The sequence below is a fragment of the Ursus arctos genome, unplaced genomic scaffold (assembly GCF_023065955.2).
Source record: "Ursus arctos isolate Adak ecotype North America unplaced genomic scaffold, UrsArc2.0 scaffold_4, whole genome shotgun sequence".
Classification (NCBI taxonomy): domain Eukaryota; kingdom Metazoa; phylum Chordata; class Mammalia; order Carnivora; family Ursidae; genus Ursus; species Ursus arctos.
Genome location: NW_026623056.1, coordinates 82,708,953 through 82,732,380, shown reverse-complemented (window position 1 = coordinate 82,732,380; position 23,428 = coordinate 82,708,953). Strand labels below are relative to the sequence as shown.

Genomic DNA, 23,428 nt, shown 5'->3' with positions numbered 1-23,428 from the left:
TCTCACGGAGCAGGCGCTCCCGTCGGCACTGGCCGGTGTTCTTGTTATGTGCCCAGGAGAGCAGCGGACGGCCTGGGTACCAGGGATGGGAGGGCAGGGAAGTTGGGGTAAGGACGAGGGCAGGCCAACAGGGATACAGCTCCTGGAGTGGCAGCCAAGGGGAAGGAATGGGGTGGGGCACACAAGGAAAGTCACTGCTCGTCCCTGGAAGCAACATGTGGCCTCTCCTCGGGATGTGGAACCCACATCCAGGGAATTCGCTCAAACACATTCTTTTGGCTACTCAGCGGGTAGCTTTACCAATCACGTGACGACCCAGATACCACGATGCATGTAATGGAAGCAAGAAATGGTGTGAGAAATAGAAAAGTCCTTCCGTTGTCGTATTATTTTTGCTTCTCCTCTTTGGGCCTTCGGGAGAGCTACACAGCCTTATGCTAATTCCATTACTCCTGAGTCTTCCTTGTAAATTTACCTTTATCCGCGTTTCTGTGGCTGAAACAATTCAACGAGCCAGGAGTAGTCTAAAATCCCCGTTGAAATATTAGCTCTGCCCTCCTCCTGCACCAAATCTTTCACTAATGCCAACCAAAAAAAAGAAAGACTTAGCCGCTCCCCACAAATCCCTGGTATTATCCAATGGGAGAATACATCAGCAGAGGCTGCCCAAAGTAGCTCAAAACTAGAATAATGTCATCATCTACACCTGGAGAAGAAAACCACTTTTGAAAGAATGACCATGATCCATGTTTCCCTTCCTCCAGTGCATTCTCTGAGCGGTTGATCATGACCTCGGCCATCTGCCTCCAGAGACCTTGTGGTCTCCACGAAAGCGCCCCCACCCTTCCCTCTCCATGCTGGGGTATTGACGGGAGGGGTGGTCCTGGAGGTCAAAGCCCAATATGACTATACTGTGCTTTACTGCAGTGGGGAATATGCCTCCGGATAAATTCACATCGCACGTGGGTTCAGGGAGCTCCCCAGGAAGTAGGAATTCCATTTAGACTTGTGTGGTGAAGAACCCTTTTGAGAAGCAATAGCTCACCCATGAAATTGGTGATTTGTCCGAATTGGGGATTTCATGGATCAGGTTTGCTTTGAGTGAACTATGTAATCACAAGCATGTATACAGAGAGAGAGAGAGATGGGGAGAGGGAGAAAGGGGCGGGAGAGGAAGAGAGAACCATTTTATCATCTTAAAGCATCTATGAAGGGCGGTACCTGCAATGTGGTGGGTGCCACACAGGCTACGCCGTCTTCCCTCTGGGAGGCAGGCTGCTGGGCACGACACATTTGGTAATCTTGCCCATAAAATGCCGATTGGACACTTATCGTAGAATGCCGAGGGCACTGTAGATGCAAATGGTCCCCATCACAGGCATAGGCGGTGTGGTTTTGCAGGAGTTTGGTTAGATAACCTGGAAAATATTCAGCTGGTTTACAAGAGGCCCAGGAACCCACCACTCCTCCACAGCCTTCTGGGCAGGAGGACCTCGGCTCCCCCGGTGAAGGGGCTGGTCAGCCAGGAAGATGTGGGGCAGAGCTTCCTTGGCAGCTCCCACGGAGAAGACCCCAAACCAGGCTCGAGGTGAGGCTGAAGGAGCAGGTGCCAGTTTCCCATCTGGGTTGTAAACCTTGATCTGGAATGGCCCATTGGAAGGCTTGGGGGACTCTTTCCCTTTGGGACTCGCCAGGAGCCAAGAAATCCTGAAGCATCTCTATGAAGCTGGAAAAAATCGACATGTTCCTTGGGCATGTCGATGCCTGTTCTTGAGGAGATTTGGGCTCTCTGATCTCCCACTAGCAAGGCCAGGTCTTCCTGGAGGGAGGGGATGCCATTTTATTTTGGGGTAACCACTCCTGGGCCCTGGAGAGAAAAGCAAGGCAGGGCACCCAGCATGGGGTAAGGGTCTGCTCTGAAAGGCGGGGAAGGGGTGGATGGTGGGGCTCTGTCACAGGTTAAACAGTGTCCCACCCCAAGTTCATGTTCACCGGGCACCTCAGACGCCCCCTTATTTGGAAATAGAGTCCTTGCAGTTGTAATTAGTTAAGATGAGGTCATAACGGAGTAGACTGGTCCTTGACAGGTGTGATGATGTCCTCAGAAGAAGAGAAGAGACAGAGGGAAGACAGCCACGTTATCATTGGTGTGATAACATCTAAAAGCCAAGGAACCCAAGGACTGCTCGCAGCCACCACAAGCTGGAAGAGGCAAGGAAAGAGTCTACCATAGAACCTTCCAGAGGTAGGCCGGCACTGCCACAACTTGACCTCAGGCTTCTAGCCTCCAGAGCCCCGAGGGAAGGAATGTCTGCTGTTTTCAGCCACCCCAACCTGCGGTTTTCTTAGTGCAGCCCCGACAAACCAACACAGGCTCCTGGTCCCAGCTACTTCTCAAGCAGACTGGACAAGCCACAGGGCCTTAGGCTCTGAGGAGCCGTGTGCATGGCCTGGCAGGTGTGGGTGGCCTGGACCGCTTCTCAGAAAGAAGGAAGGAAGGTTCATCTGAAATGTAGATTCCTTTCCTCCTTCTCACACCTCATGAGGTCAGTTGCAAGGCAGCTGGGAGGGAAGCCAGGGACTTTCTGGTGAGGTGTGTGGGAGACGGGTTTGGCAGCCCTTGGCCTTTGAGGGGGTGGAGGGGGTGCAGAGAAAGGCAGTTGCAGAACTCCCTTATTCCCACACAGTCGGCCCGGGCTGTAGTTATCCCTCTGGAAGTTTCAAAATCCTCTGACCATGATTCTCTGCAAAGGGCACCCACTGCAGTCCCTGACCTTCCCTGAAAGTCACAGTGAAAGGCACCGTGTCATCTGCCGTAGGAAGATCTTGCCAACCTGAAGAGTGGGAGTGCCCACCCTCACATATAACCCAGACCCGAGGTCTCTCAATGCAACTCCCTTTCTCCTTCCCACCCTTGAAAGAAGAAGGCCGAGAAGTCAGCTACCCTGAGTTGGCTTCCCTTGGAGAAGCGGACTCAGGCTCAAGCAGCAAAACTGACATCAGGCACTGGGGCCGTGAGTCAGGGTCCTGCTTGTTGGAACAATGCCCTCACTCTCACCGTGCTCCCCACCAACCACCAAGAGAGGCCGGGCAGAGACCCCTCGGTGGTCCAACAGCAGGTCAGCATCTTCCTGCAGGACACACAGGCAGACCCTGCTAAAGCCATGAGTTGTGAAAGTTCCAGCCTCCTTTGTGGGATCTCTGCTTCCCCTTATGAGCCACACCAGGGAACTCAGAGCTGCCCTGATGCTGGCCCAGGCCGGCACCTGCCCCGAAGCTCCCCAGGCTGGTACCCCACCCCTGCACCTCTTCCAACTTGTCATTAAAACTGTCTTGTCTATCCATCACCACATCACTCACCAGGACCACGCCGGATGACCAGCTGACTAAAATGTTTTGTTTTGTTTTGTTTTAAGATTTTATTTATTTACTTGACAGAGAGAGAGAGACAGCCAGCGAGAGAGGGAACACAAGCAAGGGGAGTGGGAGAGGAAGAAGCAGGCTCCCAGCAGAGCAGGGAGCCCAATGCGAGCAGGGAGCCTGATGCGGGGCTCGATCCCAGAACGCCAGGATCACGCCCTGAGCCGAAGGTAGACACTTAACCACTGAGCCTCCCAGGCGCCCTCAGCTGATGACTTGAGCTTAATGGCTCATCCAACAGACCATGTGTTACTCTAGCTGGATGAAGGAATGAGAAGGATGTGTGGGTGTCAGAGGCACAAGACGGAAGGGGCCTGGGTCCCAGATTCATGGGACAAGATCAGCAGAGCCTTCTCCACGAACCGTTACATGAGTGGAAAAGAAATTTGTGCTGTTTGGGCCATTGCCTTTCTTCTATTTGTCATGTAGTCTGTTCCCTGTGAACAGAACTTGATCTCCGTGGGGTCATTTACATCAAGACATGACGTAAGTGCACCGCAGTGGCCTGAGCCCCACCGCATGCCATACTTGTAGTCTGAGGGCCATGTTCTGGGTGCAGAAGCTCACTGCAGAGAACGGCCTCTGGAGGCCTTCCAGGCCCTTCTGCCAGTGTGTCATTTCTAACACCAGGTAAAATCGGCTCTGGAGTCGGTCCAATTCCTTCTTCAAAAACCCATGCCCGTGTCCAGACAATGGAATACTATTCAGCACTAAAATGAAATGAGCTATGAGGCTGCAAAAAGACACGGGGCAAATGTCAAAGCATAGTATTGAGTGGAAGAAGCCAGTCTGCAAAGGCTCTGTGAGTCCAACGACATGACATCCTGGAAAAGGCAGAACTATGGTGATGGTCGAAAAGACCAGTGGCGGGGCGCCTGGGTGGCTCAGTCGTTAAGTGTCTGCCTTTGGCTCAGGTCATGATCCCGGGGTCCTGGGATCGAGCCCCGCATCGGGCTCCCTGCTCAATGGAAAGCCTGCTTCTCCCTCTCCCACTCCTCCTGCTTGTGTTCCCTCTCTTGTTGTCTCTCTATCCAATAAACAAATAAAATCTTTAAAAAAAAAAAAAGACCAGTGGTTGTCAGAGGGTTGGGGGAAGGGAGGCATGAGCAGGGGGAGCACGGAGGACTTCAAGGCAACGAAACTGCTCTGCACGATATTCTAGTGATGGACACGAGCCACGACACGTCGTCAAAACCTACAGAACGCACAACACCAAGAGTGAACCCAGAGTAAACTCCTGACTTTGGTCCATATTATGATGCGTCACTATTGGTTCATTGATTGTAACACGTCTACCATTCTGACTGGGAATGTTGATGAGGGGGGAGGCTGTGCCTGCGTGGGGACCAGGGCTATTTGGGAACTCTCTGTATCTCCCACTCAATTTTGTTGTGCACCTAAAACTGTTCGACAAATGAAAGTCCATTTAAAAGAAAAAAATCAGGGGTGCCTGGGTGGCGCAGTCGTTAAGCGGCTGCCTTCAGCTCAGGGCGTGATCCCAGCGTTCTGGGATCGAGCCCCACATCTGGCTCCTCCGCTGGGAGCCTGCTTCTTCCTCTCCCACTCCCCCTGCTTGTGCTCTCTCTCTCGCTGGCTGTCTCTCTTTGTCAAATAAATAAATAAAATCTTTAACAAAAAAAAAAAAGAAAGAAAGAAAAAAAAGAAAAAAGAAAAAAATCAAAACCATCCAGGCTTCCCCAGAAGAGTGTTACCTTTGGGAGGAGAGGGGGTTGTGACAGGGAGGGGACATGGGGTGAGCTGGCGAAGCTCTTCTCTTGATCTGAAGGGTGGGTACATGTTTTACTTTGTGAAAAGTCACCCAGCTATACATTTGTGAAAGGTACACTTTTTGGTGGGTAAATAAAACTGCTTGTTAAAAAAAAACCTTTACCTACAGTTATCTGACCAATGCTTTTAAACCAGTGAAGAAAGTCTAGAGAACATGGAGCCTATGGCAGATGGACAGGTCAAGGGCAGTGGTGGGATGGCACGTTCTACAGCCAACCGCACGCACACTAGACGCTACGCTAGAGGGATGGCAGGAGATGCTCGTGAGGTCGGGCCACTGGCCCTCACACCACAGGGTCCCCCACAGGTGCTTCCCACACCTCATTCTGATTGGCCCGTTGTGTCAGAAGCTGCTATGAGGTCAGGAAGAAGGACAAACTAGAACTTTCCATGGCTTTCAGCAACACAGAGGATGTCAAGGACCTTTTTGAGAGGCATTTGGGATGCTGAGTGGGACACTAGCCAGTTTGGGGAAGGTTGAAAAGAGAGTGGAGGTTGAGGAAATCCCAGATGGTTCCTGTGGTAGACAGACTAGCACCTCCCCACCCCCACTGAGGTCCCCATGCTCCTTCACACTGTTAAAAGGGACTCTGAGGTTGTGATTAAGTTAGAAATCTGGAGATGGGGAGGTGATCCTGGGGGATCTGATAGGCCCCCTATAGTCACCAAGGTCCTCACAAGAAGTTTAAAGTCTATAAACAATGTGGCAGTGGCAACAGAGGCTGGAGTGATGCAGCCATGAGCCAAAGAAGGCAGGTGGTTTCTAGAAACTGGAAAAGGTGAGGAAACTGCTTGTGCCCTGAAGACTCCAGAAGAATGCAGCAGAGTTGACACCTTGATTTTAGACCTCCCAATTTCCAGAGCTGTAAGAAAATAAATCCTGTGCTGTTTTAAGGCACCCAGCGTGTGATGACATGTGACAGCAGCCATAGGAAACAACGCAGTTTATACAGATGACTCTTGCAACATCTTGATAAAGACGAGGAGAGACACAGGGCTGAAGTTGTAAGAACTGATGTCCAGGGTCAGATTTTTAAATAACTGTCATTGAGTTAAAGCTAGGAGAGACCTGTGTACGCATGTGTGTGTGTAAACACATATGCAGATGAGCCCTAGGTCGTATGTAAATTACATTTGTTACTGTGGGTGAAGGTTGAACACATTCGAAAGTGGGTGTTAGCAAGAGGGTGCTTGCGATGCTGGAGTGTGGGCTCCAAGCTAGGAAATGAGCACCGGCGAGGCCCCGGGGAATAGAGGTCTGCTGAGATCCAACAAGGTCAGAGTGGGCGCGAGCACAGCAGCGGGCTGGAGGCCCAGGGCTCGTGCCCCAGGTGGTTTTGCGGTAGGGCAGTTGCAGGTGATGGAAATGTCCAAGAGGCGGCCATGGGAGAGGGTGTGAGAAGCGGGTGGAAGGGAAGGTTGCTAGAAATGAGGGTGCCCTCTGGGCGTCTCCCAGGATAAAGGTAAAGAAAGGGGATGGAGCAGGAGCCTGCTGCCAAGGTTGACCTTAAACAAGGGGCAGATGACAGATGACCCACTCCCAATCTTTCCAGTGTGCTGTCCCCAGTGAGCACACACACTCTTTCCATTGCATTGGGCAGAGTCCACACGTTACTTAGCGTTCTAGTCCATTCAGGCTGCTATGACAAACCATCACAGATCAGGTGGCTTATAAACAACAGAAACTCCTTTCTCACAGCTCTGGACGTGGAAAGCCCAAGATCAAGGTACCAGCATGATTGCATTTTTGTTAGGTCCTTCTTCCTGGTTCAGAGCTAGCGCCATCTTGCCATGTCCTCACCTGGTGGAAGGGGCTAGGGAACTCTGTGGCATCTCTTTTATAAGACATTAACGGGATTAGGGAATCTCATTCATAAAGACTCCACCCTAATGACCTAATCACCTAATATGGTCACCTTTGGGGGTTAGGATTTCAACATATGAATTTTAGAGGGACTCTAACATTCAGACTCTAGCACTTAGCTTCTCCACACCTTGGTTTCTTGGCCGGTTCAAATGAGATCCCTTTTAAAGAATGACTACCAGTGTGGCCTTGTGTTAATGGTTCTCTCTGAATCGAATGCCCCACCATGCTGGATCAATCAAAAATGCTTTATTTCTTAACACGCTCAGCCAGAGCTCTGGGTAAAGCTCCATGTGTGCGGGCACATATTTACTGCCCTGAAAGATGGCAGAAGAGCAAACTGTTAAGAAATCAGTCCTTAGAGCCTGGCCTGGCCTGGAAATGCTCTGTGGATCCTTTTTTTTTTTAAAGATTTTATTTATTTAATCATTCAATCATTCATTCATTCATTCATTCATTCATTCATTCATTCATTCATTCATTCTGTGGGTCCTTGTTAGCTTCACATGGTTGAGGGGCCAAGGTGCAACTTATGTTTAACTCCAAGATCTTCTCCTGATGAATCCCCACTCTGTGTACCAACCAGCAGAAGCTCCTGCAGCAGTGGCCATGGCTACAACTTTCCTCAAAGGATCATCTTGAAAGGCCTGACCGGGTTGGGCAAATCTCAGAGTAGTTTAGATAAAAGCTTTTATGTTTTCCTTTTTTTCAAGATAGATGGATAATTCACTGGGAAGGAGCCCCTAAGAAGGGCAAGAGCTCTCCTCTGTTTTCAGAAAGACAAGGGGAAGTCACTCTTGAGATTCTCATCCCCATCACCTTTACAAGGAAAACCCATTTGTCCAGAAATATTCCAGTGACCAGAGAATGACCAGAATGTTAATGACCAATTTTCAAGGAATCTTGGGCGTGTCCCGAAGTGTTCTATGAGAGGAAGAAACATTATGCAGGGGAGAAAGGAGGTGTTGTAGCAAAATGAGCTTGGGGTGTGTGAATTAAAACTAGGCAAACACAATTCTTTCCATGCAGGACTTCGGATACTCCAATGTGCACACGACTGCCAAGCATCAGAAATGGGAAGTAGAGGGGCGCGTGGGTGGCACAGCGGTTAAGCGTCTGCCTTCGGCTCAGGGCGTGATCCCGGCGTTATGGGATCGAGCCCCACATCAGGCTCCTCTGCTATGAGCCTGCTTCTTCCTCTCCCACTCCCCCTGCTTGTGTTCCCTCTCTCGCTGGCTGTCTCTATCTCTCTCAAATAAATAAATAAAATCTTTAAAGAAAAAAAAAAAGAAATGGGAGGTAGAATACCTCACGCATAATTGACCAGCTCTCCCTTTTTATTTTTTTGCACGAATTATCTGAGGGTTATTGTTAAACACAACGTTCTTTTTTTAAGACTTATTTATTTATTTCAGAGAGAGAGAGAGAGCCCCAGCGGGAGGAGCAGAGGGAGAGGGAGGGAGAGAATCCCAAGGAGACTCCACATTGAGCGCGGAGCCCAATGCGGGGCTCAATCTCACGACCCTGAGATCATGACCCCGAGATCACCATCTGAGCTGAAACCAACTGTGGGACGCTGAACTGACTGCACCACCCAGGCCCTCAAGCACATCATTCTTAAGGAAACATTGAGAGTTTCATAAACCACGGTCAGTGCTGACAGCTGCATTTAACTTGCATGATTTCAGAAGGCGCTTCAGAATCCCGTATGGTTTCAGAATCATCATGCGGTGTCGGGCTATAGGGAGAAGGAGAGGAGTCAATGCCCGAGAGCAGGGTTCACAGTGGGATTAAGGTGTGTGACTGTGCCCATCCCCTGTCAGCATTGGTGTCCTCATGGTTTACGGTGAGGGTCCGATGATACAACGGCATAGCGTCTGTATCAGCCATAACCCACAGCACCGGCTGAGGGGATCACTATTCCGCTGCCAGCCTTGAGGAACACACATTGACGCAGAACTCTCTGGTGGCTTGCAAATCAAACTGCATTGCCAGTCAGCCCCGTCTGCTCTGAGCGCTGATGGTAAGGCGTTCAACTCAGAGACAAGTACACAGCCCGGCAGCCACCCTTGTGGTCCAGAAATGTCACTGTTCAGCTTGAGGGGAAAGGAAAATTCCCCTTCCTTCCTTCCTTCCTTCCTTCCTTCCTTCCTTCCTTCCTTCCTCCCTCCCTTTCTTCCTCTTCCTCTCTCCTCTCTCTCTCTCTCTCCTTCCTTTTTAAAAATAATTAAGGCTATGGGGCGCCTGGCTGGCTCAGTCAGTGGAGCATAAGACTCTTGATCTCAGGGCAATAAGTTCAAGCCCCACATCAGGTGTAGGGATTATTTAAAAATAAAACCTTTAAAAAAATAATTAAGGTTTACAACATTAGTAAGATTTAGAACAGGCCACACGAGCTGCAAATTCTTCCTCTTTTCTTTTCTGAAGTCAGAGCCGCTCCACGAGAGTCCCGGTTTCCCAGGAGCTGATGCTGCCTGAGTCACTCTAAGCACAGGATGTAAGTATATCCGTGCGCTAAAGTCCCCTAATCACCAGGGGCCAATTTCCCCATCTTCCTTCTGGGAAGAGAGTGGAATCAATTCTGTTGCCCTTGCTACCCTCCCCCACTTATTTAATGGAGCAGAACCCTCCAATCCATTAATGCTTTAGATAAGAGACTACACCCTTTTATTCACAAATACTCGAAGGTGTTTCTACTTGTTTGAAGTTCTTTTCCAGAAAAGGATTTTTTTTTTCTTTTGTATTTATGAGTGTGTTTGGAGAATTGGCAAGAGCAGGAGCAAGTGGGCAGTCCACGAGGCTTTAGGGCAATGAGTCAGTGCTTCTAAGAGTGCAGGAAAGGCCCCACAATGGATGAAGGGCTCATGACTGGGCACCACACACCCAAGAGGGTTAAGATCGAAAAGGGAAGTCAGGTTAAGTCATTTCTCTAGGCCCAGGTTTGGCACAAGAAGGTTGAACCTGGAGGTTAATGATGAAGAGAAAGAGCCATCAGCGTGTGTCTTAGGTGTTGGAGGGGGATCACAAAGGCTGGGGACTTCCAAGGGTAGCTCTCCGAACTTAAGTGATGAGCTTCCATCCCGGCCCCAAAACAGACCAGAGGAGGACAGAAGGTGAACTGAGGGTCTCGATGGAGTAGGGACTAAACATTTTCTCTTGAGCACGTGGAAGGGGCATATTTCCCACTCCCCCTTACAATGGTGTGGGCCAGTGGAAAGTTCTGGCCGATGGAAAAAGAGGAAAAGTGATGTTTGCCACATTCAGATCTGGCCCTTGAGATTCTGTGTGACCCTCTACTCCTCCCTCTCTCACCCCATCTACTGTCACATGCGGAAGATAGAAGGGACAAGGACAGCTCTGAGGACCCAGAAAAGGTGGGGGAGCCACAAGATGGAAGGAATCTGGGTCCCTGAATGACGGCATGGAGCATAGCCTCCCCTTTTCCGATTACAATGGATCACAGCATGAGCAAGAGCTCATCCTTTATTCTGTTATTGCCCTAAGATTTGGGGGTTGTTTCCGCAGCTAGCCTACCCTGTCTAACACTCCAGCGTTCTGTCAATCGGTGTTTGTGTTAAGTAGAAAGCTGGCAGGACTTTGAGAAGTACCGAAAACTTTCACCAAACACACCACATTGGTTAGTGATGTATAATGTCGACACCGTTCCACGTGACCTTCAGTTTTCACCCAGGGAGTCATCTCTTTGAGTTAAGACCTTGCTACAATTAAAGTGAGTTCAATTACTAACGAGTTAAAAGGGATTCGAGGTCTCATTAATTAGTCACCACGCTCCACAACGCCACTGACTTTTAAAACCACATTAGCAAAAGTGGAAAGCAGAGACTGGAATGCTCCCAGGCAGGCAATATACTTGTTTCTACGTACTGATGGATGTGGGGGAGGGCGTGGGGCTGTGAACACACTGGGTGGCGGGTGTTCTCCATTCCAGAGAGTGTTGGCCCTGGATCAGAAGTGCCAAAGCACAGAGGTGGTGGCCACGGGCTATGATATGGGGAATTCGGGCTCTGAACCTGCTCAGATCAGACGCTTCTTTGGGGATGTTGAGTATAACTTCCTTAGACCTCATCTGTAAAACCAGAGACCTACGTCTACTGTAGAGGGTTGATGCACAAGTGGTAAGAACAGCGTAAGTAGGGCACCTTGTATGGTGGCTGACGTGTCGTTTTTCTTCCCGAGGAGAGCGTGAGTGTACTAGAAGGAAAATAGGTTGGCAGTCCAACCTCTGGAAGAGAGAGTCCCCAAGAAGGCGAGGACAAGGAGCACTCCAAATCTACTTCTTCCCAGCTCCGCCTTGGTTTGGCCTTGGGACAAAGACACCTGGTAAAAGAGTAGATAGTGTTTGCTTTCATATCTAAAAAACTGCCCCCAAGGAGGGGCTCATCTCCGTGATGGGGGGGTCATGCCATCCATCATTTGTCATCAGGTTTTGGGGTGCCATAAAAGCACTTTTCACAGAAATGAGCACAACACTCCCTGAAAAGAACCAGCTACGGGCTAATTTGGGTAAGTTTGCTGGCTTCTGATAAGCCACTTTTCAGCCTATGAATTCCTGAAATCCAGTCCCTGACCACTTTTTCTCAACAAAGTCAGCTATTTGAGAACAAAACTGCTTGGTTTTCTTCGAGCCAAATAAAAATACTATTTCCAAAAGCATCGGACCTACAAACTTCCCGTGTTCGCTATTGTTCCAAGAGTATTTAGAGGAATCCCAAAGTGTATTATTACTCTCAAATTTCTAATCAGATATGGGAAAAATTAACCCTGGAAGTTGACTGTGAACCTTTGTCCAGTAACGTGACAATGTCCCCTGGCTCTCTGTGACTTCTCTGCCTTGAGAAATGAACATCCTGTGTTTTACAGGAGAGCCACATGGCACCCAGACACCAGCTTCCAGGCACATGGAGACTTTCCCACTGCCCGGGACTTGGAATTCTTGTTTTCAATTCTACCTTCTGGGAGCCACTTACCCAAATATCTTCTATCTTTTTACTTTCTCTTCCAATACCTCCTTGCCTTCTCTTTCTACACACCTATCTGTGAATCATCAAGCCCCAGACTTTCTTCTTTAGAATTATATATATATATATTTTAAGGTTTTATTTACTTGTTTGGGACAGAGGAGAGACAGAGATAGTGACAGAGAGCACGAGCAGGGAGGAGAGGGAGAAGCAGGCTCCCCACTGAGCAAGGAGCCCGACGTGGGGCTCAATCCCAGGACCCTGGGATCATGACCTGAGCTGAAGGCAGACACTTAACTGACTTAGCCACCCAGGCGCCCCTAGAATTATTCATATCTTATGTGGATTTTTTTGTGTGGATGCCCATGTGCAAATTTATGTGTATGGATTTCAGATCCCTGTGCCTGGCGGCCAAGCATCTGTCTACACATGTCCGTCCACTATATGACTTTTCAACTCACCCGAACAAAAACCTCAAGTCCTTTTGTGACTGGGATCCCTTCTCCCTATGTGACCTCATCTCCTACCATTTTCCCCTTGGCTATGGCCACAGTGGTCTCCTCGTTTCTGAAAAATGCCACCCACACTCCCACCTGAGGATTTTGCTTTGGCTGCTCTATCCGCCTGAAATCGTCTTCTTCCAAGTATCTGCTTTTCCCCTCCCTACCTCCTGCCCTTTGTTCAGATGCAACCTTATGAGACAGGCCTTCCCCGGCTGCTCTGCAAAGCACCATACCTTCTGCCCCATCACCCTGCCTCTGCTGTATTTCACCGCATGGAGACCTATGGTCGACTTCTCCCCTTTTGAATGTAAGAGGGATTTTGTTTTATTTATTGCTCTGTCCCTAGCACCCGGAAAGAATCTGACATAGATAGAGTAGGAAGTGAGGGAATAGTTGTTTTACGTATGCGAGATTGTGCGGAGGACCAGTAGAGCAAGAGAAGGACACAGACGGGAATGAGTAGGTAGCAGCTTCTGGTGAATGCTTGCAGCAATCAGCTTCACCCAGTACTTCCACGTCTTTAAACTTCTGTTTTCCTGATGCCTCAACACCCCACACACAGACCATGAGCAGTGATCAAGGTCGTAAGGCTGGCCCTTGTTACCAGGTCCCCTTCTTGGGCTCCCTGACCACGACCTAGTCACCTTCAAACACACCAATAAAAAGCCTCATGCCTTTGCCTGTGTACTCCAGCTAACCCCCAATACAGGCACTTGCCTACAGGTCCTCTCCCTCGCAGCTCCCCCCTGCTTGGTGGAGCTGCCCCCTGGGCACTCCTCCCATGTGGCCCCCTGTGGGGCCGCCATGCCTCTCTCCTCAAAGACCTGTGAGTATAATAAACCCTTTAATTTCCTATGCCTTCCCAAGTGTAATTTCCATGCCCATGTTGGAGTGATCCCGGGAGAACTGACTCCCCGGTTTATAACACAGTTCTATACTATGTTACATATACATGTATGTATACATATAACATATATACACAATAATATATACATATTTATATACTTATACACAGAAAGAGAAGGGTATGAATCAATGGATTAAAAATTACTCCAAGCATGCTATGTTGGACTCGAATTACAATCTTATGATTACACTCACTATTTTATTTTGAACAGGTCTGGTAGGAGATCCTTCATGCTTTTCGACCAAAGCTTTCAAATCCTATGAAAACTAACACCGTGTTCGGTAACCAGGTACTAAACCCAGAAAGTTATTCAGTGAACACCATCTGGATTAGATTAGTGTAAAAGTAACTGGATCAATCCCCCTTTGCCTCAAGCACCTAAACGGAATACTTTTCCTTTTCTTTGGGATGCCGAGTAACCCCCCAAACTACAGAGCCACTTGGCGATTAAGGCGGGGGACTGCAGTGCATTTGATAACTTAATGCAACTTTTTACCAGCACTTGAAACTCCGATATGAAATCTACACTTGATCTTTCCTGCTTGGACTTGGCCAAATTAGTGGCTCTATCCCCATGTACAACAAAAGGCTCTCAGAAATACTCAGGGAAGCTGACCAACCAGAAGGCCCCACACAGCCCAGCCCATGGCCGTGGGGGCAGACAGGTGCTGTCTCCCCGCCCGACCAGTAAACAGCCTTTCAACTTCAGATTGCTTACCTCCAGTCTGCCCACTGCCGAAATGTGTAGGATGATCAAGGGACACAGGATACGTTCAAGGTCAAAATGAAGACTTCAGGGCATGCATTTTGTGCCTCATTCAGTTAATTGGAAAATTATAGAGTGATTGCACTGCTCGTAATAATGAAACTTTTTTTTTTCTTACACTTTAGAAATGAGAGGGTTTGGTGAGTAGCACCACAAACCTCAGAAAGCTATTTGGAAGGTTGCAACCATTAGATTTAGGGGCAAAACAGGTTTGCTGTACTTGTGATGGAATGCCTTCTGTTCCCTGAGCAGGGAGCAAAACCAGAGCAGGCAAGTTTCTAGATGTCGAGACAAATGTAAACAGCGTATCCCAGAGGCTGTGCTTGAGAACAGGCTGGGTGACCCCTATGTCGCTTACGGCCTCCTCACTGGATCACAGTGAAAGATCTCGGACAGGTCATCTGGCTTCCCCCTCTGTCACCTTAGAATTAGGGGAAGGAACGATATTTCTCTCTTTGTATTTCACAGATACAGGGGAGGCTGGACACATGTAAAGACATATGGGCGCCCACACAGTAACTGGGCTGGCCTGGCCTTGCCCTTGATATTCATCCTTAATTGAGTCCCTGGCACGCTCCCCCCAGGGCGGGTTTAAAACTTCTGCAGCAGGCTCAGCCTCACCAAACCGCCTGGGGGCCCACACTTCCTTAATTCTGCCAGGAGCTGCTTATGTCCCCTGCTGTGCCCTCCTTAGTGGGCATTCGGACAGTCCTCATTGCACACTTGCTCTTCTTAATCTGTTACCTGATTTTAGAGACAGTCACTTAGGCACCGGCTGAGTGCTTACAACTCTCACTTCTGAGCCCCATTTGTCTTCTCTATTCTCCACCACCCCGGAGTCCTTCTCTAGTTACCGGCTCAGAGAAATCCTTCTAGTGGTCTGTGTTGGATGGACTGGAGAGACCCATGATGAAATTAGGGTGGTCGCAATCCTGCCGGGGAGCACTGGTGCAGGTAATGGGGATCGGGTAGGAGCAGCTGAGACCAGAGTCAACATCACGGGTGTATGACCTCAGCGCTGCGTGCAGCCCCACACTCAGAAGGGCCCCACACTTGGTTTAGCGTTCTGCTGTCACCATCTGGAAATCCTTCACGATCTAATCTTTGGACTCACAGCCCCATAGGACAATGGGGCACGTGCATGGGCAGAGCAGGCACCCACGCTCTGAGCTGCCACCGTTCCTTGTGCCTCGTTCTTAGGGTGATTTGAGATGCCCTGAGCATAGAATTCTGGCAGACCCACAACGGCGATGCGTCCAGGAAAACCCAAAGCCAGGATCAGAAAAGCGTATTCCATCCAGGATGGTAAACAGAGACAGCAAGTACCGAGCACCCCCCTCCGCTGTGATCAGCATCGGCTTTGAACCAAGAGCGAGGCAACGGCGCTGTGAGAAAGAGGAACGACCAAGGAGCCCCGTCACATCGTCCTCACTTGAGTTACTCCCTGTGTGAGCCAGCCGCCTGTGCTGAAGACGAGGACAGGGAAGGAACGGGAAAGTAGGGGGACCTTTCCGTCCTTCCTCACACACCGTAAGCCCAAGGTGGAGAGAGGTAATGAGCGTGCAGCACACGCACATGGTAAGAGTCGGGTCATTTCTGTAACCCCGTAGATTTGCTCAATGCTCCTACATCTGCGCTGAAAACTGGCATCCCCTGGGGCGCCTGGGTGGCTCAGATCGTCCAGCATCCAACCCTTGGTTTTGGCTCAGGTCATGATCTCAGGGTTGTGGGATCGAGCCCTGCATCGTGCTTCGCACTCAGTGCAGAGTCCACTGGAGATTCTCTCTCTCCCTCTACCCCTGTCCACCACCCCCTCTAAAAATAAATAAATAAATCTTAAAGGGAAAAAAAAACTGGCACTGCTCAACATGAAGATGAACAGTAGAATCCACGCTAATCACTCCAAATGCTCATTTTCTTTACTCGGGACGACATGGAGAGCAAGTACAAACACGGTGACAAGTTGGGAGAGAGCCCACAGAAGGAAGGAGAAAACTTCCTATTTTAGTACCTTTAAGAGCACGTTCCCCCTGACTTCTGAGCGAGGGCTCCCATGTTCATTTTGCACCAGGCCCTGCAAATGGTACAGCTTGTCCAGACTGAAATGACAGTGATTTGGGTCCTAGAACGAGTGGGGGCAGCTGACAAGGGCAGTGGGAGGTTGAGGGGGATGCGGCCTGCGGGACAGGGAGGACACAACGATGACTCCAGGTTCTGAACTGTGGCCCATCGTTTACTGGGGAAATTCAGCAGCGCCTCTGGGCATCCCGAGGAGCGCCCCGGGGCGGACACCCCCAGAGGGGCCCTGGAGGATGCCAGCCGTTTCACCGGCTGCACAGAGGTGGTGGCTGAAGCCCCGGGCGACGGCTGGTGGCAAAACTGAGGGCAGGACTGGGCAGGGCGAGGGGGGGGGATGCAGACACTCATGAGATGAGGCGACAAAGAAGGCCCCAAAAAGGAGTCTGAGAGGGAGGCCACAGAAGAAAAGGCAAAGCGTAGGGTGGCTGGGGGGAGGGGTGGATATTAGAGGGTTGACCCAAGGGGGGTTCTGTTGGCTCGAGTGGCCATGAGCAAAGTGCCCAGGCTCTCCGTGCCTCAGGAGGTCACGTGTACCACAGGGATCATGGCAACACCGCGTATGGGAAGTGCTCAGTAAGTGCTCCCAGCTCCTGGTCGTTCCTCAGCTTGTGGAAGCATCACTGTAAACTTCACATGGGATTCTCCCTGCACATGTCTCTGCATCTAAATTTCCTCTTTTCAAGGACACAGGTCATATTGGATTCCCCGCCGCCCACCCATAACCTTCTCTTAACTCCATTACTTCCGTAAGGACGCTGTCTGTGAGGGAGGCCCCGTTCTGAGGTAGCAAGGGTTAGGACTCCAACATATCTTCCCAGTGACAGGGCCGAGGGGACACAATTCAACCCGAGTCAACTCTACACAAACATTCTCCTTTATTATTATTACCTCCATTTGCTCTTGTTCTGTTCAAAGGTATGAGGAAGAGACCAATGAGGGGCAGCTTGAGTTTGGGGAACCCACACATGTTGTGGCCACGATCTCCATGACAACGTGACGTCTCTCGAGCTGCTCTCAGCTGCCCAGGGGAAGGTAAATATGTGAGGCAAGGAGGGGGAACAAAGAAAAAGGAACGACACATTCTGGTAACAAGCCAAAGACAACCCTGGGCAGAAATACTGACAGCAACGCAGAAAGGGAAGGCCCCTCACTGCCCGGGCTCTCCCATGGCTGCCCAGGAGCCCATGGGGGGACCAAGATACAGGTGGACAGAAATAAACACCATCCCCTTCCCAACTTCGGCCAATACACTGTTCCCTACACATGCATAGAAGGAAAACCAAGTTTTGATCATTTATTAAAATAAATAGCAGGTGTAATCTGTGGAGTAAAAAGGTCTTGTGAGGCAACAGCCTAGTGGAGGACTTCTACTAACCAAAGTTCTGAAATGCTCTTTGAAATGACAAGAGTCTCATCTGATCTCGAGATAAGCAATAGATAGTAAACAGCGTGAGTCGCTGAAGTGTCAGCGGGTATCACCTTCACAGAAGGCATTTCTGGGGCTGATCTGGAAGTCATCAACCCCAAAGGAAAAGACAGATGCAGCTGGGAGGTGAGTCAAAGCTTAGAAAGCGAGCGAGTGGCACTCTGGTGTCGGTGGAGGGGGGGAGGGACTCGTAGAAGTCATCTGTAGGGCAGCAGGGCGGCTCTCAGCAAAGCCGTGGGCAAGCAGTCTCTACTCCTTGCCTCTCTCCCTAATCCAAACCCTCTTGCCAGCCCCATGCTGTCTTGCCATCTCATCCCAACGCCAAGAGCAACATTGGCAGTGCCTTCTCTAGAGCTGTTCCCCTTGGTAAAGCTCCAGGTTCCAGAACCTTTCCGTCTTCCCCCTCCCCTGCTCTAAGACCTGCTTATCCTGAGTGGAAGACCCTCACAGCTTTGCTAGACACACTGCCAACGAAAAGGATCCATGAATCCATGTAAACGTGGAGGACCACAGCATCTGCAATCTACAAGAGGGCCACGCCCACCTTCACCGGCCATCAAAGCTCACTCCGGAATCCTAAGTGGCCTGACATCACATTCCTCCCTGTGTGACGCACAGAGAGCACAAGGTCCCTGTTGGGACGGTCCTGCACGAATGCATGAGAATATAACTAAGAAGAAACATCGGACAGATCCAAACTCAGGAACATCCTATAACATAACCGTCTTGGAATCTTCACAAATGCCAGTGTCAGGAAAGATGAAGACTGAGGGACTGTTCCAGGTTGCAAGGACACTAAAAGAGATGTGACAGCTGGAAAGAGCAGTGAGCTGGGATTTTCTTTTGCTCTAAAGTACATTATAGGGACGACCAGGGAAACCGGAATGAGGTCTGTAGCTTAGAAAACAGTATTGCAGCGGGTTGATTTCCTGATTTGGACCGCTGTTCTCAGGTAAGTCCCTGTTCTTGAGGGACACACAGGGGTTTTGGAGTAAAGGACATCTTGCCTGTGACTTAGAAAGGAATAAAGTGAATATGATAAAATGGTAACATTTGGGGAATCTGAGTGAAGGGTATAAAAGAAGTCTCTACACAATTCTTGCAAATATTCTGTGTCTGGGAAAATAATAAGAAGTATCGAACATTTAATAAACACACAGACGGAGTAAAAAGTGTGCAGTGCTTTCCAGTAGGTCTCAGCCTTGGCCGCAATCAGGGTCACATCAGGATATTTAAAAATATCGATGCCCAGGTCCCAGCCCAGAGATGCAAGTTCACTTAGGCTGGGGTGAAGTTCCAGCATCAGTACATCTGAAAATCTCCCCCAAGGTGACTCTAGCAGCCCAGAGGAATGACAAGCAGCCTGTGGTCTTGTTAAACCAGGGGGGATCTCTGAGCTGGGGTCTCTCTGAGCCCCCTCATCTCGGCTTCCTGTGACAGCTGATCCTGGGGGCAACACAGCGACTCAACACCAGAGCAGGATCCTGGGTCCAATCTTGGTCCTGCCACTAATAAGCTGGGAAACATCCTGGCCAGACCCCTTCCTGGTACCCAACCTGGGTTCTCTCCCCTCTGGATAAGACCGTCCAACAGCTGCCTCGAGGCAAAAGGATTCCATAACACTGGCCTCCCCAGACCCCAGTACCCCAAGGTGGGTTTATACAAGACAACAGTCCCAAATCCTTGTGACATCCAGGTGACAGAAAAAGAATTGGGTGAGTAGGGTTGACCGATTTCTGATATTGCTGGAGGGTTCAATCACAGTTTGCATGACTCCCCACAGGCCTGAAGTCTGCGTGGGTTCTCAGGAAAGGTGCCGGAAGAGGCAGGAGGACACCAGTCCTCCTCTAAGCAGCAGGGAGGCAAGCTGGGGAGGCCGGGCTCCCGAGGCGCAACCAGGCACCTGCTGCTGGCCCCTTCATGAGGCAGGCCTGACCCAGGCTCTGTGGGAAGAAGGTGCTAAGAAAGGCCTGAGGTTCTGTCCTGACCCCAGACCTCAACCTCTGCCCTGCTCTAGACCCTAGACCCCCCCTCCTAAAGCTGCATTGCTCAGGATAGTGGCCCCGGCCACACATGGCCACCGAGCACTTGCGATGCGGCCGCTGGGAATTGAGATGTGCTGTCATAAACACACCAGATTCCCAAGTCTTTGTGAGCCAAAAAGAACTGTAAAAGTCTCATTAATAATTTTTAACGTATTGGGGCGCCTGGGTGGTTCAGTCTGACTTCGGCTCAGGTCATGATCTCAGGGTCCTGGGATCGAGCCCCAAGGTCCGTGGGTGGGTCCGGTGGGTCAGGCTCTGTGCTCAGCAGGGAGTCTCGTTCTCCCTCTCCCTCTGCCCTTCCCTCTGCTTGGGCTCCCTCATGCTCTCTCACGCTCTCTCAAATAAATAAATAAAATCCTTAGAAAAAATTTTTTAACACATTTACTAATATTGAAATGATGATACTTTGGATACTTTGGGTTAAATACAATTTACTATGGAAATTCATTTCGCCTCTTTCTCTTCTTCCAAAGTGGCTACTAGAATATTTAGTATTACATGTGTATTGCATCATATTTGTCTCGTGCCGTTCTGTTCTGAAGTCTGTATATTGTCCTTTGTGACTTGTTGCCCTGGTAGAATTGTATGACCGTCCAATGGAGGAAGCGTTTACTACGTGATAGCATCAGCCCTGGACCCCAAAAGCCCTGCAGTGAGAACTGCTAAAACTTTTCCCTGTGGCTCTCAGGCTTCTGTGATTCCAGCAAATTCACCCTTCCCCACAGCCCACCAAAGCACAGATATTGTCAGGTAATGTCCGTTCCTCGCAGCTTGCTTGAACAACAAATTGATAATTAATTAATTTACAACCTAACACTGAACACTGCAATTTTAACCCAATCTGTGAGGCTGAACCACAAACATTTGACATTCTTCAAGTAAAGCTTTCGATTACTATATCAGACCTCGTACACTCCACCTAATACTGAACGTCCCACAGAAAGAGAAGATGTCGGTGATAAAGAGAAAGGGTGCAGAGTAGACTCAAGTCTACATTCCAGAAGGTTCCACAAGATTCCAGGGACGCCTTCCGTTTGGGTTTGGTTTGCATGTCCGACTGCCTTCTAAGGATGAGTCCCTTCGCTTCTGTGTGCGTGCGTTTTAGCTACACAGACAGCAGTACTTAATTAAGACATTCCTTCTGGTCAAGCCTTCCTCACACTAACAGGCCTGGGGCCATGGAGAGCCGAGGTGGGTTTATCTGTGCTGTTTCCAGAGACTGATCTTCTCCATCATCTGATTTTATCCTGGACTCAACCCGGTACAATTCCTGTTGTGTATAGAGTCTCCATGTTTAAAACAAAACAAAACAAACAAACAAACAGAAACCCTTAAATTCAGCGACTCTTCAGGTCTCTAAGGGACTTTTCCGGAAACCAGCAAGAAACAGAGGTTGTTTTGCTGAGGTCTGGCAGTTCTGGATGTAGGACCCAAGTGACTGGTATGGACAGAGTCACTCCCATAACAGGGATGGGGGCTTGGCAACATTGTGAGAAATTTTCCCAGCTCAGAAAATTACAACCTCTTCATTGTTCAGTCGAACCTAGGGACTGAATACAATGCTTCGTTTCTTTCTTTCTTTCTTTTTTTTTTTCTTTCTTTCTTTCTTTCTTTCTTTCTTTCTTTCTCTCTCTCTCTCTCTCTCTCTCTCTCTTTCTTTCTTTCTTTCTTTCACATATAGTATAAGATCTCTATGGCCAACAGAAGGCAGAGACAGAGAGAACGAAACATGTACTCTATGTTAAAATATATATGTGATTAAAAAAATCACTGTTCACTGTTTAATGTCCTAGGAAGGAAACAAGTAGGAAAGAACGTTTTCATAATAATGTTTTCCTGCTTATTTTTATAACATCAATACCCAGAAGTCAATACCAAATGCATGAGGCATTTGGGAAAATCAGTAATGTCTCTAGACCTGCATTTTTGAAACTGCATTGAAAAAGAGAAAAGTAAGATCTTGCAAGAGGATACTCTGAAAAAATACATACGTGCACACAGAGAGATAGATGGCTAGTCAAAATCTTTTGTATAGAGAGGTATGTACAGGTGTGTCTATGTACATATAAACACAAATACATTTTTACTTTCATTGCAGGAAGCCATATTCATTTTAAAAACATACCAGTCTTTGCTTAAGAACATGATGCCTTTTTATAAAGAGGGTGTCAAGGGGAGGTACTTTGATTTATTACATGAACTGATTCTCGAAAATTCTAGTTCTATCACCCCAAACGGACAGGAATGAGAAAAGGAGCAAAGCCCTCCCGTTGGACAGCATTCTTACATCACCCACTTTAAAATTAAATCTGAAACAGAGTTCTGACAGGCCTGCTATTTTCTTCGGTGCCAACAGCCACACAATAGACCTTTTTTTTTTTTTTTGACAAAGCTCTTAAAATGCCTGGAGACTCCGATGTACTGAGTCACCGAACTGTACAAATACTGCACACCCGTTCCTGCTGGTGCCCGTTCACTTCTTTGGAAACTATACCATCTCTTCTCTGTGTTTGGCAGAAGGAAAGAAATATTTTCACTAGAGTTCCAACCTGTCCGAAAGAGGGGTGACTGAGGAGGGTCAGGTCTGAAAGTGTGTGGCTGTCCTTTGATCTGGTGGCCTCTGAGCAGGGGTGACGGCTGTCATTTCAGAGGGATCTGCTGGTTTTCCTTCTCCGTGGGGGCGCTGCCACGGTGCTCAACCCCATGACCGCACAGGCTTCACGGGCACCCTGGTGAGGGTGCGACATTCAGCACCGGGTGCTGAACAGTGTTGCTCTGAACAACACTATTCACCCAATTAACTCTTAGAAACATCTTGGACCATGACAACACATTATAAACCGCAGCACAGAGAGGTGGACACAATGTTTCACAGATACATCCTTTGGGTATGAATGTGCCAGGAGCCATCTGAACCCGGATGTGCAGAGGTGGGTGGGATGGGGGTAGGGGTGGTAGAGAGAGGGTGCAGGAAGGAGGAGGAGGAAAGGAGGAGGAGACGGTGGGAAGCACCACCGAGGAAAAGCAGATCTAGGCTCGGTTTTCATGACTTTCAGTCTCTCTTTTAAAAATTCAAATCAGATTGCCCCCCCCCCACCATGATTGTTTGGCTGAGTTGTGAAATAATTGAGAGGCGTTGCAAATGCATTCTCGCACTGCGAGCGAGCAACCGACTCCAAGTCTGAACACCTCCCCCGGGGTGATATTTTAGTTTGACAATAACGATGGCGAATATGTGAGCTGGCAATCAGGAGGGCAGGAGGGCAAAAGGGCCGGGGCGCAGGCAAGTTCCATAGAGGAAAGGGGTGGGGCGAGGGGAGCCCCGGGGCCCCGGGAGCGTGTAGGGCACCGCAGTGGCTGGATCTCTGTTTCCTCGGCTTCAGAACTGGACACCTCTTGGTGGCTGCAGGAGGCAAGCTGGCCTTGAAGAAGAGCATCAAGGAGCCGTCTCTAGGTTTTCCAGACTCACCTTTGGTCACTACAAATTTTCCCCACCCTCTTCAGGTTCTGAACATGTAGAAAATGGAGCAGGGGCACGCCCGCTGGTCTAGCCCAGCGTTCCTCAAGTCTGGCATGAGGACGGGATCATTCCCTGTAGGGGGGGGCTGTCTGTGTATCAAAGAGGGTTCAGTAGCATCCCTGGGTCCCACT

The 23,428-nt window shown here is 49.3% G+C and overlaps 1 protein-coding gene across 6 annotated transcripts in view; it reads right to left on the bottom strand.

Annotated features, from left to right (window-relative positions):
• The window catches only part of EVA1C (eva-1 homolog C), a 71,222-nt gene that overhangs the window by 36,401 nt on the left and 11,393 nt on the right, over positions 1–23,428 (bottom strand). For 4 of the 6 annotated variants that reach the window (XM_057306695.1, XM_026513333.4, XM_026513484.4 and 1 more), the window contains exon 2: positions 1,222–1,418. The exons of the other annotated variants lie outside the window; for them this stretch is intronic. In XM_057306695.1, the coding sequence (XP_057162678.1) occupies positions 1,222–1,418 (197 nt within the window). The remainder of the gene's footprint in view (positions 1–1,221; positions 1,419–23,428) is intronic. 6 annotated transcript variants of the gene reach the window in all.